Source organism: Mchenga conophoros, linkage group LG9 (genome assembly GCF_057382185.1).
Source record: "Mchenga conophoros isolate Kocher_MC1m ecotype Shallow Benthic linkage group LG9, M_conophoros_male_GT1.1, whole genome shotgun sequence".
NCBI classification, from domain to species: Eukaryota; Metazoa; Chordata; class Actinopteri; order Cichliformes; family Cichlidae; genus Mchenga; species Mchenga conophoros.
In genome coordinates, this window is record NC_140534.1 from 22,414,420 (window position 1) to 22,433,302 (window position 18,883).

The window sequence follows — 18,883 nt, forward strand, 5'->3', positions numbered from 1 at the left end:
AGACTGACAATCAGCCCTCTGACGTCAGAAACAGAAGAACTGCTGGTGCTGCTGCTCACCTCGATAAGGAAGAGGCTGGCTGCAGAGGTCGGGTGATGGTAGATGTAGACTGTGATCAGCACGCCTGCAATCATGATAAGCATCACCAGCAAGATGCCCAGGATCAAACCAGTGTGAAGAGGATGAGTGCCTTTCACCCTGTCTACAGCACTGTCAGCTGGCATCACTGGAAAACACAACAAGAAGCCATTATGTTGGCACACACGCATTCTGTTTGCTATTTCAGATTGTTAAGCACCGCTGGGTTTAATTATCACTTTGTGCCACATGCTTAAAGCAAGTGTTATATTTTCTCTGGTTTCGTTGCAGTTTTGTTGTCGACCAGCAGGGGACACTCATTATTCATCAATACGCTCCTTTCCTGCTTGTGCCGATATGTTTAAGTTCAGCTTTCGCTCCGTGTCACCATTGTGGGAAAAAGGCATTTCATTTTAAAACCTAACAAATGCACCGCTCTCATTCAGCCATGCACGTCTGATTCATTTTCAGTGACTCTAAAAGTATTTGTTGAATGGTTAAAGGACATTTCTTTCACTTGGAGAACAAATTCAAGGTTCACTGTGCAACTGGCTCTTTAGTAGTCTCTGGCACGATTGTTCTGAAGGCTTTTTAGGCATTCAAGAGCAGTTCTCGTCTCCCATAAGTGCGAGTAAGAGTTAATCCCACACCAAGGTTAGCAGTGTTTGGTCCTGATGGGAGGAGGAGGAAGGTCTATAGCTGCTGATAAAGTCCTATTATAGCCTTAAGTCGTGGCACTGCAAACCGAAGAGGCTGTAAGTAGTGACTACATAAGAGATCGGTCCTTCAGCCGGGTTTGGAAGTCAGCGCTAGTCTGTAAAGCACTTCATCAGATTTATATTTGGACCTCAAAGTCGACCCAGCAGGTGTTTTGAGAGTTCTTTTGAAGATGATCACAGTAGCCTGTAAACCTACTGGGAAATCTCAGTTTTCATCTTTGGGGTACAATTTCACAAAACACACACACAGACAAAAATACAAAAACTAAGAGAACTTCCTCTGTGATTTGTCAGAGGGAAGAATACACATAATAATGACAGAAAACAGTGTCCCAGAGAACATAACCCAGCAAGGATTCTGCCTTCATGTTGTACCTCATCTCACACAGATTTATAGCAAGTTCAGGCCATGTGTACTCACAAAGCTTTTTTCTTCTCCTTCTGTGCCACCCTGGCAACATCTCCAGGGCTCCTCCCCGGCTTTAATTAGCAGCAATACCCACCACTCGGCCTGTCAGCCAAGCAGCCTCTCCCCTGGCTCTCTGCCTCATTGATTTCCGGCGTACTCGGGTTGTAATCAAATCTGTGCAATGTGTGTGGGAATTCACTGTTAATGTGTTTGTCTGTGTAGACATTATGTGCCCACCATAACTGGGAATGAAAAATAAAAACAACAAACGGATAATTTGCTGTGCTGAAACAAAACAACTGATGGCCGGCAATGCTGACAACCCAACTGTGTCCATCGTTCGTCAATCAGCTATGAAGGCAGTGAGTCGGGATTCTTGCTTGACATCCTTGCTTTTGCGTTTAATGTAGTAAACACATGATCTGAGTATGCTCTGTTTTTCTCAGAGACAAGACACTTTCCCATGCGTTTGTCCGCTGGAGCTGCACAGAACCATCTCCTGCTTCAGCTGGAAGTCCAAACGATGCGACAAGCTGTTAGTTGGGGGTGTTGGAAGGTTAGTGAGGGGCATGTGGCTAAGCCGAGATGTAGGCATAATGAGAAATCAAAAGCCTAGCAGCTAAAAACCAGCAGAATGCAAGCTGAGAGTGTCCGACCCCTGGAGGAGCACAGCGCTCTGGCACAGAGAGTTTCATCTGGACTCTTCTGAGTCTAAGCCAATAAGACAGCAGCGAAGGCCTCAAAATATCACATACACTGGGTGATAGTGATCTGGTGAAACAAGCAAAATTTTCTGTGTGGTTTCCAGACTCATGTGCAGCCATGTGTCCAATAACAGATGTATTATGTGAAAAGTGGAGCTGGACAAGACTCTAAAGACTGTGGAAAAACTGTGGAAACATGCAAAAAAAACCCACATTTATATGTTTTACTGGCAAAAACTGTAGTCATACTTAAACACCTTAATAGTGCACGACTGACATAATCAAAGCACCTAAAGCATTGCCTTGATGCATGCTCAATCATCCAGGTAAGTAAATCCCAAAAGGTTGATTCTGTTTATCTGGACATCCAGATGCGTCAAGATTTCAATGAAACGTTTCTCCCATTGAAAACACTACGTCCAGAGGAACAAAATCAACCTTTTGGGGCACATAAAGTATTTTTTCATAACTGTTTTCAGAATCATACACATTAAAATGAATTTACTGGACCATAAACTGTTGATGATTTTAATTACCTCTATAATGCCAGACAGCTTGATCTATTCCACACTTTGAAACTGTTTGCTCAAAGTATGTATATACAGATGAAACTGTTGGCTAACCTACCAATAAACAGCTGAAGTAGCTAGCTAAAACTGAGAATAAAAACTTGGAAATCATTGGCTAGCTGTTAAAATAATTATCTGGCAGTCTGGGAAACAGTTTCTATTGATCACTAATACATGGAGAGTATTATGAAGTAGTACCACTGCTAATGATAAGCTGAATATAGTACTTTTCCAGGCTCAAATGAACATCTAAAGATGAGAGGTGGTGCTGGCAGAGGAGTCTTTGAGCCTGTCTGACTGGATACTTTGCTGGGAGTATGAAATGACAGCTGGGAACCAGTGCTGTCTACAAAACAACCACAAAATATCAAGTTTGCAAAAAAAATAATTCTTAAATGTTCTTATTTTTTAATCACAAAAAGAGCTTACATTGGTGTAACTTCAGTTATAGAAATACTTCAGTTTACTGACACGTGGCTTAAAATACGTAAGTATTTTATATAATGTGAAAATATAGTATATGAATACTGTAATGGTGGGAGTACAGTTGGATAGGGACAAAGTGGTAGGTGTACAGCACATCGAATTCATTCCTCATTAGCTTTGTCCTTATGACTGCTAGGTCCTAAGCACTAATGGACGACAGAGCTCTTAGACAGCAATAAAATATATTAGAGATTTTGAGAGAGGACAAATGAGACCAGAGGAAACCAAGCCAATCTGTTCATTTTCATCTCCACATTAGTGCCACGGTTGGCGCAGGGGAGTACAACTGTTCTCTCACTTGGCTAATGGGTTTCAGGAAGCCAACAACACAAACTGAGCAGACCTATAATTCAGCCTTTTTATAAATAGGAGTCGGGGAGAAGTAGCGCTGAGAAGCAGCTCCTGAAAAAAGGGCGTCTCACTCCTGTTGTTTCTTATCTTGGCTCAGGTTTGGTCTGACCGTCAAGGTCAGACCAAACCTGGCTGTGATGTGAGTTAAACATGCTAGATCACCCAGACAAACTGACAGGAAGCAGGCTGATTAAATACAACTTCATAAACACCCACTCGTTACAATAGCAATACAATTAATACAGAGGAAAAGCCAATATAATTTCTCGCTTTTTATGTTTCAGTCCTTTCCTCACAATTTAGCTTCACCTTGAATAACACCATTGCCAGGTATGCGACGATAAAGGGTAGATGCATGAAAAATATGCAAAGAGATATCATCGCAGCACCAGGCGCCAGCACAAGAGTGCTCAAGTGATGGGAAACATGCAGCGTTTGTGTAATGAAAGTGTGATAGAAGCCGTGGATTTCCATTTTCTTTCAAGCAGGAAATGAAACATTTGAGAGGCTATCTCCGAAAACTGATGGAGTTCAAAGTCATTTCAGGAGTTTGGATGGTTTTGAATCCCCGAAAGTCTAATTGGAATGTTTTGAGTTTGCTTGTACGACTATAAATGTTCATGGTTTATGTACATTTTATGCTGAAAGGGCATTGTTCTCATGTTTTTATCTCATATCATTAGAACATTTTACACAGGATCAGAAAATTCTGCTTTAGCAGTCAGTAGACATCACTGTTTACAAAAAGCAGCTAGACTTATAATACTGTGGCTCTAAGACAATAATGATGGTGAATTAACTTTAACATCATAACTCCTCACTTGATAAAACAGCAGCTGGAAGTTATGAATAATCCTATTTCTTAGTATTTATGAGACAATATTAGCAAATGAATAGCCAAACAGGAAATCACATGAGTCACTTGTGCTGTTGCACTGATGCATGTAGGTGGCAGCAGTGAACAACAGCTGCGACTGTAAAATTAATGAATATCAACTCGTTATTGCATAAAAGTCCAAGTCATCATAAGTCCACCACCATGCTTGACAGTTGGTTTGAGGTGTTAATGCTGATGGGTGTGTCTTGCTAAACATGGTGCTGTGTTTTATGGTCAGACATCTCAACTTTGGTCCAAAAGACATTGTTAAACAAGTCTTGTGATTTGCAAACTTAAGCTTTGCTGCCATGTTCGTTTTAGAGAGACGAGGCTTTCTCCTGGCAACCCTTCCAAATAAGCAACACTTGTTTTATTCCTAATTGTACAGTCATGAACTTAAACCCTGTAGTCTGAGGCTTTGGGTTTTGGTTTTGGCACTGTGTTACCACACACCTGAATGCTCCACACCAGCAAACTGACGAAGCAATACATTTTCACACATTTCTCCTGCATTTTGGCCTAAATTTTGTTAAATAAATAATGACAGTGTGATGTTTTGAATCTCCCCTTAAAATTAATAGTGGCTCAACTTTCTTTTTCATATGATGCTAACTAAATCCAACCGGGCCAAAGGGCTTACTGCCTCTATTCTATTTTGTTTTTACTCGCATTGGTCCAGACACCATAATTGATCGCTGGGACCCACAGAGGACAATAAAGCATTACAGTGAGCTGCTGGATAAAGTTTATCAACTGACTGAGCCACATGTCCCCCAAAAGATAAAAAAGCAATCAGGGACAGATGCCTCAGCGGTAAAGTCAAACCAGGAGACAGAGAAACAAACAATAATAAAAACAACAGGAAGCAGCAGCGGCTTAACCTCAACAGTTATTGGATGGCACAGAAGGGAAAGTCGGGGACCTACCCTGGTTGTCTCTGAGATGCAGAGCGATCTTGGTGTCATCTGTGAGGAGACAAAAACAGAAAGAACCACGAGCATCAGACACAATGATCAATATTTCTCTTTGTTGTTTGTTTCTGACAACATAAACAACTCGCTGATGGTCCCAAATGAGCCGAAGCTTCTTTCACTATATTTAACATCCTATTAAAAATGAAAGCTGTGAATATAATGGCTTAGCATTCCCAATTCGGCACATAAAAGCAGTCTGGGGTTAACTATACATGTGAAATATGGAAATGTAGCATGACCCAGTTCTCCTCGAAGGGTAGCAGCCATTTACACACACCATAGGATTCACATTATGCAAATTTGACCCACACATCACACAGATGCATTTCACCGGATGATTTAATTCGAAAGGATTTCAGTTTTTAAAAAGAGCAAAGCAAGTGCATTTTAGCGACTGAAATGAATCATTAAAAGATATTGTTCTCTAAGTGGCTGCACGTCGCGCAGCAGAGTTAGGGTTGTGAATTTGATATTACTGTTTCTGTACGAGGAAGCCAACAAAGCAATTACATGCTCTTCTTTCACAGAAATGTCTATATAGGTGAAGGCGTACAGAGTATAAATGACCCGGAAGCACTTAAAATTAAAAAAGCATTGTTTTTTGTAATCTATTCTCATGTATACATGCTGCACATGTGCCCAGAGAATATTACAATCTTTTAATTAGTCCTAATTTCCCCATGTTCTTACTCCACAGTTTATTTTGGTAGCTAGATTTTAGTTTTACTTCCTGTATTTGTCCTTTTGTTTTCGCTGCCCGGATTACTTTCCCCTGTGTTGGAAGTCATTTTGATAAAACATTAAAGTCTATGGAAAAAAGGAGAAAGCTAGCAGACACATCTTTTTATAGAATAGGGGACAAACTGATTTAATGTTAAATAAGTATGAGGTGTTTAGGGCTTAAAAAGGTGGAGAAAAATAACCTGACCTGGTAAGACATAAGACCTTTTTTTCATTGCTTTAATTCTACCGGAGGTTATACATGCAGTGGAAGGTGGGAAATAAATTGCTTTTACAACTATCCCCAGTGCCGTGTAGCTATCATGGCTTAAAATACATATTACTGCAAAAATTCCATTCACTTTATAAGTGACTAGTTCCTCAGAGGGAGGCATATTAAGTACAGCTGAACGTGAGCAGAGTGAAAGACGAGACGTTTCCATCTCTTACACCCAAACAAGCCTCCACCCACGCAGACACATTCATCCTCTCCAGTCTGTTTTTTACCTCCTTCGCTCTTATGTCAACCTGCAGCTTTTGCATGAGCCACCAAGCCTGTAATCTAAGCTGACCTTTGACCCCTGCAGCTGACAAGTGAGGGGATAGCTGGCGAAACTGATCCACTGTCAGACCGTGGGTGATAACAAATGTGAACACCGCAGCACGACCTCCTGAACTCACGGATACTAACACATACGCACGCCGTGCATTTTACTCCTCATGCTGTCTGCGAGGCCTCTCACCACGCCCCGGTTTGATCTGTGGGACAACTCGTTGTGTTTTGCCTCACAGCGAGGCGTTTTTCCCATTCCCTTCGTGAACTCACCGCATCTATCCTCATCACAGCAGCGCGTCGAGCACCCCGACCGCGATGGCCCGGACATTTAAACTCAGCCCCCACGAGATGATTAATGGGTGTGCGATGGAAAAGGTCGGCCACTGCCGGAGTTAGCCATGAAAGAAATGCTTCTTTTTTGGGGGGGAATACAAAATAAAAAGATAACCCAGACTTTAATGTAGAAAGTTCAATAAAAAAATTTAAAATGGAGGACAAATGAGATCGAGACGTAGAGCACAGAAACACTGCAGACATGCACTGGAAAGTCTTTTTAGTCTAACTACACTTTTGGGGACCATTTTTAAGATTTAGTTGTTAGAAAATAAAAATTTTAAACTCAGTTAAAGCTCGTCCAGAAGCACAAAATAAAAGAGATGAACAGAACGAGAACAGCACAGACAAAAACAAATGGACAAGAATTTGCTGCAGGAAGCTGGAGACTTTCAAGACACTTTGAGGGTTTCACTGTAAAGGAGTAATAACCCACAAGAACATGATTAGCTTTAATCTTAGACTTTAAAGTCAGAACATCTGAGGTCAAACAAAGCCCTGACCTCGCACGAGCCAATAGAAGAGACTGGGAAAGATTGTTTTGCTGTGTTTACTGAGCCACACCATTAACTAAAAAACTTCCAGAGAGCCCTAATTACACCTTTTTTCCATCGAGTCCCCTCAGGCGAGGCAGATCACTTAAACTCCGTCCTGTTCAAGTCATATTCCTATGTGTTTACTTTCTAAAAGCTATGGAAAAATAACACAAATGAACAAAGACACTCTAGTTTATCATGAGTCTATGAGCGACACACCATCCTGATGACTTAAATTCCTCCAAATAGCCACAAAAATGCGTTTTGCACAACACAGAGTAGTGTTTACTAAAACCTACGATTCCCAGCTATTTCAGGAAATTACTGAGCCACTTGAACAAGTAAACATCAAATTTTTGGCCTGGTCTTTTAAGTACTTTTAAGTGTTGTTAGTTATTACTCCAACACGTTTATAATTTTTTTACCCACATTAATTAATTAATGAGTACAAGGTACGATTTTTAATTGAATAAAGATAGAGCTCCAAAAAATATCACATGGAAGCAAGACAACTGAAAAAACCACCACACAATGTACCAGCTGTGTGATTTTAGTGTTGATTAGAAATGAGACCTCGCGTCTCAATGAGATTTACCTGTATGAAAAATATAATAAAATAAACAGTGTTTTTATACGGTGACATACATAGAGACAAGGGTAGGTGGGCCTTTCCTATCATTTTGATTCACTTACGATTCACATCTGGAGCTGATTAAGATAAACTGGCTGTTTACTGAAATAAAACGTTTAAAGGTAATATACAAAGGGAAACGAACCGAAAATTGGCACGATAAAGTCAACCGACTCGTCGTAACCCTGGCATCTCTGGAGGCGAAGAAATGGGAGTAAACAAACTCCAGAGGACACCTTGGCCGTTTTCCTATCATCAGCAAAAGACTGCTGTCTGCTGCCTCCACAGAGATTTGCATTAAATAACTCGGAGATTATGCGGTCTGGATTCATCTCCCTGCACTGAATCATGTGCTCAATACTTTGCGGTGCAATATTAAAGGAACGTGACTTTCTCGACCTTTGCACAAGTTGAGGAAATGTGTGTGATGCAACGATCCATAGCGACCATTTGTTCATACCGTCTTCACGAAAGGAGGCGCAACACACCTGTGTTTTGATCAAAGGTCTGCGCTACGAAGCAACGCTAACGGGTTAGTGATCTTTAAGTCAGAGTTTTAGTATCGCGAAGGCGGCTCTCTTTTTAACCTGGTTAAATCACCATGGTAACCTGATCTGGAACTGGTTATCTTCTGGTATGTTCGGAAAAGTTCTGGTAGCCAAAATGTCCTTTATGTATAAAAGACATTTTTGGTTAATTCAGAGAAAATGCTCTATATTGTTTATATTGAATGTCTCTTGTGTCACACCAGTCCTCTGCATGTCCTCCTTTACGACATCCATGAATCTTCTCTGTGGTCTTCCTCTTCCTCACACCTGGCAGCTCTATCTTTAACGTCCTTTGTCCAGTATATCCACTATCTCTCCTCCGCACACGTCCAAACCACCTCAGCCTGAGCTGTCCCTCTGATATACTCATGTTAAGGCTTCAAAAAGGAAAATTAGTCTTTAGAGTCAAACAGCAAAACGCCTCATAAATAACCTGAAAAATGACTGAAAAGAACAACAGAGGGATGAGAATATTTTTAAGTGTCAACAGATCTGTCACATTCTTAGGCATGAAAGACCGAGACTGAGCTAGCAATGTGAGATGATCCCAGGTCTGTGTGGGTGCTTCCATTTTCGACCGGTGGGATTTGTCCTAATTCGATCTGCTTCTTTAAAAGTTGGTACAAGCACAGCGCTCTGCTGCTTGTCATCTGGAACATTTGTTTTTGTTTAAGTAGAGAGCTGCAGCACATATTCATGTATTCTTTAAACAAAATGTGTGTCTTGTGCATGTTGCAAAACAGGAAATGCATCAATAACAATAAAGAGCAGCTCCAGAGCATGCACTTCATTTAACATCTCGCCAGAATGGAGCATCGATCACAGCACAATATGCTCTGTGGCCGCGATCCAACGTTTTACTTCTACTTCACCTTCAGTGGGGACGCTGGTGGGGGGGTGGGAGGTGGAGGGTGTTTCCCTGCCCGCAGTGGCCTCCTTCCCTTTGGGTGTTGTTTTGGCAGCAACCGTGGTGGTGAAAGGGTAAAGGTACGTAGTGTCTGCGATGTCACACATCTTGTCCTTGGTCTGAAAGATGAGACATTTTGTTATGTTTCTGATACAGATTTAGATGTTTCACCATCCTGAACTGTCGAAATCACTATCAGGTATGATGATGTAAAGGCTGCTTATTGTGACACTCACCTCATCTGGGCAGCTACTGTCCATCCAGTCCTGGTGATGGCGGTCAAAGCCAGTGGAACATCTGAGAGCAGAGGAAACAGCACATATGTCAGTCTAATAAAGGTGGAAGTGGAGTGGGATTATAGTGTATGTATATAGTGTAACCAAAGTTGAGGATTTTCAGAACACACTAACATACACCGTTTTTTAAACAAAACATAAAGCAGGAAAGATTTAGAGTCATAGTCAGGATTTAGTTAATCCAGCAGAGGGGCTCCATCCTAACTGTTTATAATAACTAACAGTGCTTGGAGCACAACTGCTGTAGGGTACCCATCACAGCCAAGCAGGATACATTACTCTTAAAACCAGAAGTCAAGAGCTTCGATGTTGCCTAAATCAAAACCCAGAGTATATATGGCCAAGCATTAGTTGGTCTGCACACCGGTGGTCAGAGCTGTCTGATAACTCCAACAAAGTTGCAAGGACAGAATTAAAAGAGATTATACAGTATGTTGTGCTATGTATGAACAAAACTTTTTTTTGTCATATCCAATTTCGCAGAGTAATTTCTAGCTACAAATGAAAAAACAAAAAAATATTTTTTTTTTGAATGGTGATGTCGAGCGTTAGCACGGTTAGCTTGTTAACGTGTTATCGCCGTGCAGGGGCGATCCGCGTTAACTCGCTAACGGAGATTTGCAGCGTTAATGCGGTTATGGCGTTAACGTCATTTTACAGAGATTAACGCCGACGGCACTAATTCATTGCTTTCTATGTCCAGTCTCCCCAACTGTGTCCCTGGTTTGTTATGTCTCCATGTCTGTTTAACCCCAGTCTCACTTTCAAGTTCACTTGTCTTAGTCTGAGTCTCAGTGTGTGTTACTTCCTGTTTTATTTTGACAGTCTCTTGTCTTGTGTGTGTGATGTTCAGTTTTGCTTCCCCTGTCTCGACAGTCAGATTCTGTTCAGCTGTGTTCCACAAATGTATCCGATCTACTCCTGTGTATATATTATCTGCGTGAGCCTGTCCTTGTTTTTTAGTTACAGACGTGTGTTAAGTTTGTTTTGTTGCAAGGCCTCACCAATAAAGCTGTTCTGAGTTTTATGCCTTGTTTGGAAAACATGGAAATGGAAAACAAAGTGGAAAAGGAAAAAGGAAGACTAAAATGAAACAAAAGTTCTCACTGTAATCAAACTCAGGATGCTGCTATCCCAAACAGGCCAACAGTCTATCCCCAAATTTCACATTTCAAGCCTAAAAAGATTCTTTGTGGCTCTTGTCAGGCTTTCTAAAAAGCGCTGCATAATTATTTTCCAAGCTGAGTCATATTCCTCATGGTTGTAAGTACAACGAAGCTGAGTGCTCCCTCTAAACATTCATAGTGTAATTTAAGCTAAGCTCAATAATACTTTCAGGTTTGTCGACTTTGAAGCAAGCTGGGAAGAAAATATCTACACCTCCCACTCCCTGCCACCCTCTGAGCTTTGGATTCAAGGAGCTTAAAGGGGAAAGTGCGAAGGTCTGTGAGTGGGAAGTTCAAGGGGTCATGAGGCCTTGGGATAAGGGTCCCGCTGAGTCAACTATGTGTAACCATACAATTTGAAAAGACAGACAGCAATCGAGGCAACAGCTACTAATCTTGCCTGCTGTAAAGGATAAAAATTATAACTCGCTTGCTGGTGAGCTCGCCATCATCCTGTCTGTCTACGCTCTCAAAGGATTTTCTGTGTGGAAGAAAAAGTTAGCATGCAAAGCAGGAAACCCACTCGCTCTGACATGCACACGGATAAAAACAACCTACGACCAGCTCGCAAGGCAGAAACACGGCAGTTCAAAGCACGATAGCAGTGGTATCTCTGCTTTGTGCTGCAGGGACACTATGAGCCCAAAAGGATCTCATGCATCCCCAGCAGGCCCCATTTCTCCAGAGAACATATTGTTATGGTAATGACTTTATCAGAAGAAGTCCATTCTCATCTTTCTACCTCTCTAATCATCCCATTTCTTTTACCCCCATCCCCAAAAAAAAAAATCACTCCATCTGTTCAATCAGGCGAGACAGATTCCTCTGCTTAATCCCCCATTTCCCCCCGGCTGCTTTTCCCCCCTGAGAGGGCAGCGGAGCAGCCAGAATGAGGCGCGATATTACTGAGCAGGTCTGGTCTAACCTGTCTCTAAAAGGAGCTCGTGGCTTTGTTTCTTCTCAATGGCATCCATTTCAGCCGGTTGCCATCTAAGACAGCGAGCCCACAGCGCTTTAATTAGAAATGGGCTGAGGTGCTTCATTTAAATATAAATAAACCCATGAGGTGAATATTTCTGCTCAGGTTTTCAACAATCACAGCAGGATGGCTGGATCGTGATATTAGGTTTCATTCTGACTCATTCTTAGAGGGAGTCATTCCTTGCATGACAGAAATGATTATAAAACTGTTTTAACCCTTTAAATTTTCATATAATCAAATCATTTTGATGCATCTTTTTCAGAACATGTCTGTCAGGATAATTCTCTCTCTCTCTCGCTGATTATCCCACTGTGGAAGGTCCTAGAAGAAAACTACAAGCTCTCTGCCAACAGCTTGTAGTTTTCTCTCAGCATAGGCTGTTTACCCCTGAGAGCAGTATTACTTTAACATTATAAAGGGAACATTAGATGATGGTGACAGTTCATTCTGCTCTCAGTGATTTACTTTTAGAGAGAAATGTATTTATAGGAAGTTTATCACTTTGCTACTTTGCTAGTACCAGGACCCCCTTTTACCTTCAGAACTGCCTTTATTCTTCATATTCAACAAGGTCCAAAAGCATGATTTTAAAACAGTTTTAACTCTTGGACCAGTCTCGCTGGACCATATTGTCATGATAGCATCACACAGCTGCTGCAGATTTGTTGGCTGAACACATGCATGATGTGAATCTTCCATTTTACCACATCCCAAGGGTGCTCTGTTGGATTGAGATCTGGTGACTGTGGAGGCCATTTGAGTACGGAGAACTCAAGAAACCCGTATGAGATAATTGTGCTTGATGCTGACATCATGAGATGGGTACACTGTGGTCATAAAGGGATGGACATGGACAACAATACTAAGTGTGGGATTTAAAAAAGTTCAGTTGGTGCTAAGGGTCCCAAAGTGTAAATCCTTCTTGTCAACTTGATTGTGTCAATATTTGACCCGACCATTTGAATGCTGCAGCAGATATCAAGACTCATCAAATCAGATGTTTTTCTAATCTTCTATCATCCAATCTTGGTGAGCCTGTAAAAACTGTAACCTCAGCTTCCAGTTCTTAGCTGACAGGAGTGGAACCCAGGGTGGCGGCCCACCTTGGTTGCTGTTGCCTTCCTGTCAGCTCAAAGCAGTGGATGCTATCCTCTGGCGTCTACATACCTACATGCAGTGAGTTCCTGCCATGTGATTGGCTGATTAGATATTTGGGTTAATGAGCAGCTGAACAGGTGCAAATAAAAACGTGTGTGCTACTCTTAGATTAATGAAAACACACCTGTAGTTTATTACTTTTTGGTTTTGCTTCATTAGTAAACTTTGCTTAGAATTTACTTTTAAGTAAAGCAGGACTTTTGAGATCTAAAATCTCAGACTGGTGAGCCTGTGTGCCGTTTCACATAAAAACTATAGAGGAACAATTTGGTGTGAGGCTACCACAAATTAAAATTCAACATTCGTCTCCTTAACACCCATTTGTGATGCACACCAGCTGTGTTTTTTTAGGTAAACAAATCCCTGCACCTCTAAGCACATCAGCATTCAGAGGCTCTGGCACGTACGGCCCACTGTGAGTCCACGGCAATGTCTGTCATGCTTTATTAACCCGCTTTAGTCCACATCAGCCACAGCAAACTGATTCACCTTGTAACTTAGCATGAAAGAGGCGCCAGGCTCTCACCTTCACAGCACTCCACGGTGCGATCAGTCTGTTAGGGACGTTCCCTTTAAATTTCAGCTTCTTTCATTAACCCCCAGAGCCAGCGAGGCTGCCATAGTTTTTAATTAGTGCGTGTTTAAAGCATGTTTGCCTTTTTCAAAGGAAATGGCTGAAGGATACAAAGGGCAGAGTGATGCTGAACAGTTAGATATTAACACAGTAGGAAAGCTAATTAAAATGCTGCTTAATGAGATCCCTGCTACAGGCGTACAGTATCTCTCCACCGCATCCATAAACTGCTGAACAGAAAAGCACTTTTTCATATCATTGAACTGTAAATTAGATTGTCAAAGGGGAGGGCATTCAAAATGCAAAACAGAGGGGAAGTCAACTCCCAATACCCCTTCGAAGTCCAAAATAACAATTCCCAGCGGACAGAGCAGAAGAGCTACACATTTCATTAAGTACTCCAAATAAATAATTAGTCCAAAGGAAAAGATTGGCAGATGAACGCTCACTAATCAAGGAGTTTAAAATGCAGCGCCGCAGGAAAAGAAGCGATTGTAGCTCGAAAGGTCAAACGGCAAACCCCCCGAAACACTGACGACAATCTCCGAAAATATTTTCAACAAAATAAAAGTGCAGAAAAGCAGACACCCATTGACAGTCAGGTCCAAGCTTCCTTAACTTACAGGGAAGATAAACTCCTCCACCATCTATCCTCGGTGTCTGTTTAGCTCAGACTTTTCTATTTGATAAAATAAAACCCACCACAGCTCACATTTCAGCTGTCAGGAAATTCTGGGGAGGAACGCCAACACTTCTTTAGCAGCTCAAATATTTACTTTTGTTTGAAATGATAAAAAAGTAGAGCAAAGGTTGGCAGAACAGGTGTGAACTGAATGAATGTCGGAGTGAGTCGCTTTCTCTTCCAAAGACTACAACCACTGCTGCGTAGCATAAATGTGAAGCTGCCTGATTAAATTAAAACCTAACACACAAGTTTTTCAGAATAATCACATTATATTACTATATGTAAATCTGTGATCCAAATATATATGTTTGGATAAAATTTTACCAACAAGTCCCTCTAGACCCACTTGAAGTGTACACGTGGGGGATTCTGCAGTAGTCAGTGGATATGTGGAACAATAAATGCACATTTAAGTGGAAAATTAACAGTTCATTAACTGTAATGGATAAACAGACCTCTAAAAGTATTGTATAAATTAAAAATATTAAAAGAGAAAAGGTCAAAGAAAGCTGAAAAAGAAGGGCTGAAATAAAAAGTACAATTAGACTCACGGCTATATTTGATAATAGTGCCAATAAATTAAATAACTTCCATCGTCTGTCCTTCCATCCATTTCTTGCTTTTCACTAAGGCTTCAGTCCTGGGGGGCAGCACTTTAAGCAGACACCCAGACTTCCCTCTCCCTGGCCCTGGATGGATGTCTACAAGACTGTGAATCTCTGTCTGTGTTTCTATTGTAATGGCCATAGTGACTTACCTAAAGCTAAAGAAAATTACAAAAATAATTAGAAAATACAAAAATATAATAAAATATAATAATGCTGCCTGACAAAACCCTCCCAGCGATTTGTGTGTCCTGATGGTCTAGAACCAGAGAGCTTTTGCAAATTTGTTGAGACAGCGAGCTAAAAAGTTGGGAACTGTTCTTTGACAGCACAGATGATTGGGATTCACTATCTTGACCAAGGATTTTTGGCAAGCAGACTGAAGCAGCTGGGAATCTAACATTCAATCTTCCAATTACTAGTTGACCTGATCTGATATAACTGAATGTAAGGCAAGGCAAGGCAAGGCAAGTTTATTTGTATAGCACAATTCAACAACAAGGTGATTCAAAGTGCTTTACAGAGACATTAGAAACAAGAACAAATAAAAAGCATGATTTAAAATTGATTAAAACAAGCAAATAAACTAACTAACTAATTAACAAACAAACAACAAACAATAGTATATAAAATCAAAACAGATAAAATCAGAACAGTAGATAAAATCAGTAGTTAAATGTAAGTTTTGAAATGTAAGCTTAAAGTGTGGATTTGGTGCTTTATTCAAATGCAGCTGAGAACAGGTGAGTCTTCAACCTGGATTTAAATAAACTGAGTGTTTCAGCTGATCTGAGGCTTTCTGGGAGTTTGTTCCAGATATAAGGAGCATAAAAGCTGAATGCAGCTTCTCCGTGTCTGGTTCTGACTCTGGGAACTGATAAAAGACCGATAAACCAATAAAGTAACTTTCACTTGATCAGATTTCATTACATTTAATGTTCTACACTGTGCTTACATAATACAATTAAACAGAAATTTTACATGTAATCAAATGACTTAAACTCAGCAATTTAATGTATGGAACTGTGGTCCACCCAAAAAAGTCAGATTAAAACTTTCTTCAGCACGTTCATGATAAAAGGTGTTGAACAACAGACAGTGTTGTATATACAGTGTACACCTCCATTTTTAGCTTTTACGTACCAGTTTCAATTGTAGTAAAATGCCTTTTTGTGAGTATAAGGGATGTCACTTTGGATTTCAGGCATGAAGTGAGGAGCAGAAGACAATTTAAAGTGGCTACCTGACAGCACTCGCCTTCAACAAACACAACCAGCTGCTTCTTATACTGGCATGTGGGGTTCTGCTCCGCTTTAAATATGCTTCTAATGTCTAGTTATTGTTTGGACATGGGCATCATTCCTAACTGACCAATCATCATGATCATAGTGTTTGTATGTTCACCATCTCCTCCTAGACAAATGGGCCATTCTTGAGGAAACTTTGTATAAACCTTGCCTATGGCACTGTGAGTGCCAAAAATTACACAGCAGGCACAAATATTTTATACAACTTCTACATATTTATTAGTATTAGTATTTAGTATTGGGGTTTTCTCTGTTTTCTGTGTATCATTGTAGGGTTACAATGCAAATCCAACTGTTGTGATTTGGCGCTATATAAATAAAATTATATTGAAAATTGAATTGTATTTTAGGGCTAGGCTGCTTTATGATAAATGACGATGTAAAAATAAATAAAGGATATAATAAATGGAGAAAAAAAATTACAAATACAATGAAAACTCCTCAAAAGCAAGTCTTAAAAGATGAATGGGTCTGCTGCTTTTTAAAGGCATCCAGAGTGTCCACAGGTTTTTAGTTTAACAGGAGACAGCTTCAGTTTAGGAGCCAACAAAGGCACAGCTAAAGGCACATCCTGCCTTTAGTTTGAGTCTGGAGGGAGGGACAATCTCATAAATTTGCAGTGCATTTTTAATGCCCCCATGTGCTCGACCATGTGGAGCCCTAAAAATTATCCCGTGTAGCTTAAAACTGCTGAAGCCAACATAAAGAGAAGAAGAGTGGTGATATCACGAGACCCCTTTGAAGGCCTAGTCAAAAGATTAGCTGCTGCATTCTCTCTTATTTACACAGGCAAAAAGTATGTGCACTTTGCCTGTGTGCTAGGCAAGTTTTAATGGTTCAGTTCAATTCAATTTAGTGCTAATTCACAAACAAAATTCGCCTCGAGGTGCTTTATATTGTAAGGTAAAGATGCTACAATAATTGCCTGTGAGAACATACTAGGTGGAAATGTGAAAAGGACAATAAAAGATGTCTTTTGTAAGAGTAAAAATGTTCTTATATCCAACCTGTTGAGCCGATGGCACCAGCTACAGTTGAAGCTGATCTGTGAGGAGATGCAGGAGCTACAGCTGGTGAACTGCAAGCAGGCTGCAGTGGAGAAAGGTTAAAAAAGAGGAAACAGTTTATGCAGTCAATAGCCAATTAGACACATGGCCAAGGAAAAGGTCTACAGCCTATACAAAAATAAAGAATTTGCTCAAACCAAAAACTGTTACTATTAATTCTGCTTACTGGGTAAAGGCATCATTTCCACAGCTGTAGAGTTGGTGATCTTTGTCTTAGTCAGCTCCACACGGTGGTACTCATAGATCGTCCTCCGCCTCACATCTAGATTTTGAAGGAAAAAAAAAAAGAGGGACTGAGTGAGAAAGCAGCAAAGCCACCATCGCAAATCTTCCAAACCCCGAGATAAAAACTGGGACAAGTTATCCCTATAGAAAGAGGAAAGAGAGTGGGAGGCAGAATCGGGTCATATGGGATGCTACCACAGCACTTTATTTCTCCCCTCTCGTTGTGCCCAAAGTGTCAGACCACGACTTGGCAATGGACGGTAGCAATTTCCCCCGGGAGCTGATATCAATCAGACCCTGTTGAAAGGCTGCCTTCCCAGTCATCTGTAACAGCGAGCCATCAGCCAGGGCATGATGGAGCAATTGATTAGATACATCATTGACTCTCATTGCATTCTGGCCCCTATAACTCATATCGGCTGGAGTACAATGGGCTGTCTGGGCCATGCGTCTTTGCTACCATAAGTGGAAAAAAGACCAGAGCAGTAGCTTGACAAATATAATGATTGTGCCTTCCTGCTAGGGTTGCCAACTCCCTGAAAAATAAATAAGGGACACCTCGTGGCCAGGGCCGGGCGACCCAGTTGTCTTCACCCTTCCCAGTGTGGTGAATTTTCTAGCTCTTTTTTTGTGTGTGAAATTATTTTTTTAACCATTTGACTTGAATTTGATTTAAGTAGATGCATATTCTATTCTTTGTGATATGAACACATGTGAAACAAATGATCATTTAGCCATTTATTTTTAGCTCAAAATGACAACATTAACACAGTAAAACAGGTCTCTTTCTTAAACAGAAGCCTGTCATGCTTAACTTTTGAAAATATAAGTAAATCTTTCTTTAAAAGAACTCTGTCCTACTTAACTTAAAATAATAGAAAACAATAGAACGAAAAATATTCTTGTAACAGTGCACATTTAGTGCATTTAGTACAATTGGCTTCAGTTGAGGTATTATTTCAGCTTTTCTAATGCTAATCAGCTGCTCCTGTTTGTAAACCCGCTTGTTCCCATGATTACGCATCATAACTCATCATCATTATTCATCTATGTATTACTTTTATGTATTAGTCATCAATTTGTTGTAATCATCTATCCTTGCAGTTGTTTATTACACAAAATAAATTATATTATCACACTTCTGGCCACATAGCGCTGATATTCACTGCACATGCCCATATTAACGTTTTCCAGCCAGGTGTTTTCCTTTTCCCATTCTTCCCTTTCTCTGAGGGGAACAAACATTGCTGCTCTAACGCTGGGCTCACACTGTGCGATTTTTGGCCCATTTTGAGCCGATTTTTGAGTGATCGGACCGATTTTGGCCTTCATCGTGCGTCGTGTAGTATACGTGGGGTAACGAGAAGTGATTAACACCTCACGACCAGCTCCCGATCATCAATCGCTCGTGAGGGTGTCA

The 18,883-nt window shown here is 40.7% G+C and overlaps 1 protein-coding gene across 1 annotated transcript in view; it reads right to left on the bottom strand.

Annotated features, from left to right (window-relative positions):
* plxdc2b (plexin domain containing 2b) overlaps window positions 1-18,883 on the bottom strand; it is a 119,241-nt gene that overhangs the window by 5,963 nt on the left and 94,395 nt on the right. The window contains exons 8-13 of the mRNA XM_085286983.1: window positions 17,405-17,500; window positions 17,179-17,260; window positions 9,635-9,695; window positions 9,364-9,517; window positions 5,120-5,158; window positions 60-226 (exon numbers count right to left, since the gene is read on the bottom strand). Coding sequence (XP_085143109.1) covers window positions 60-226; window positions 5,120-5,158; window positions 9,364-9,517; window positions 9,635-9,695; window positions 17,179-17,260; window positions 17,405-17,500 — 599 coding nt within the window. The remainder of the gene's footprint in view (window positions 1-59; window positions 227-5,119; window positions 5,159-9,363; window positions 9,518-9,634; window positions 9,696-17,178; window positions 17,261-17,404; window positions 17,501-18,883) is intronic.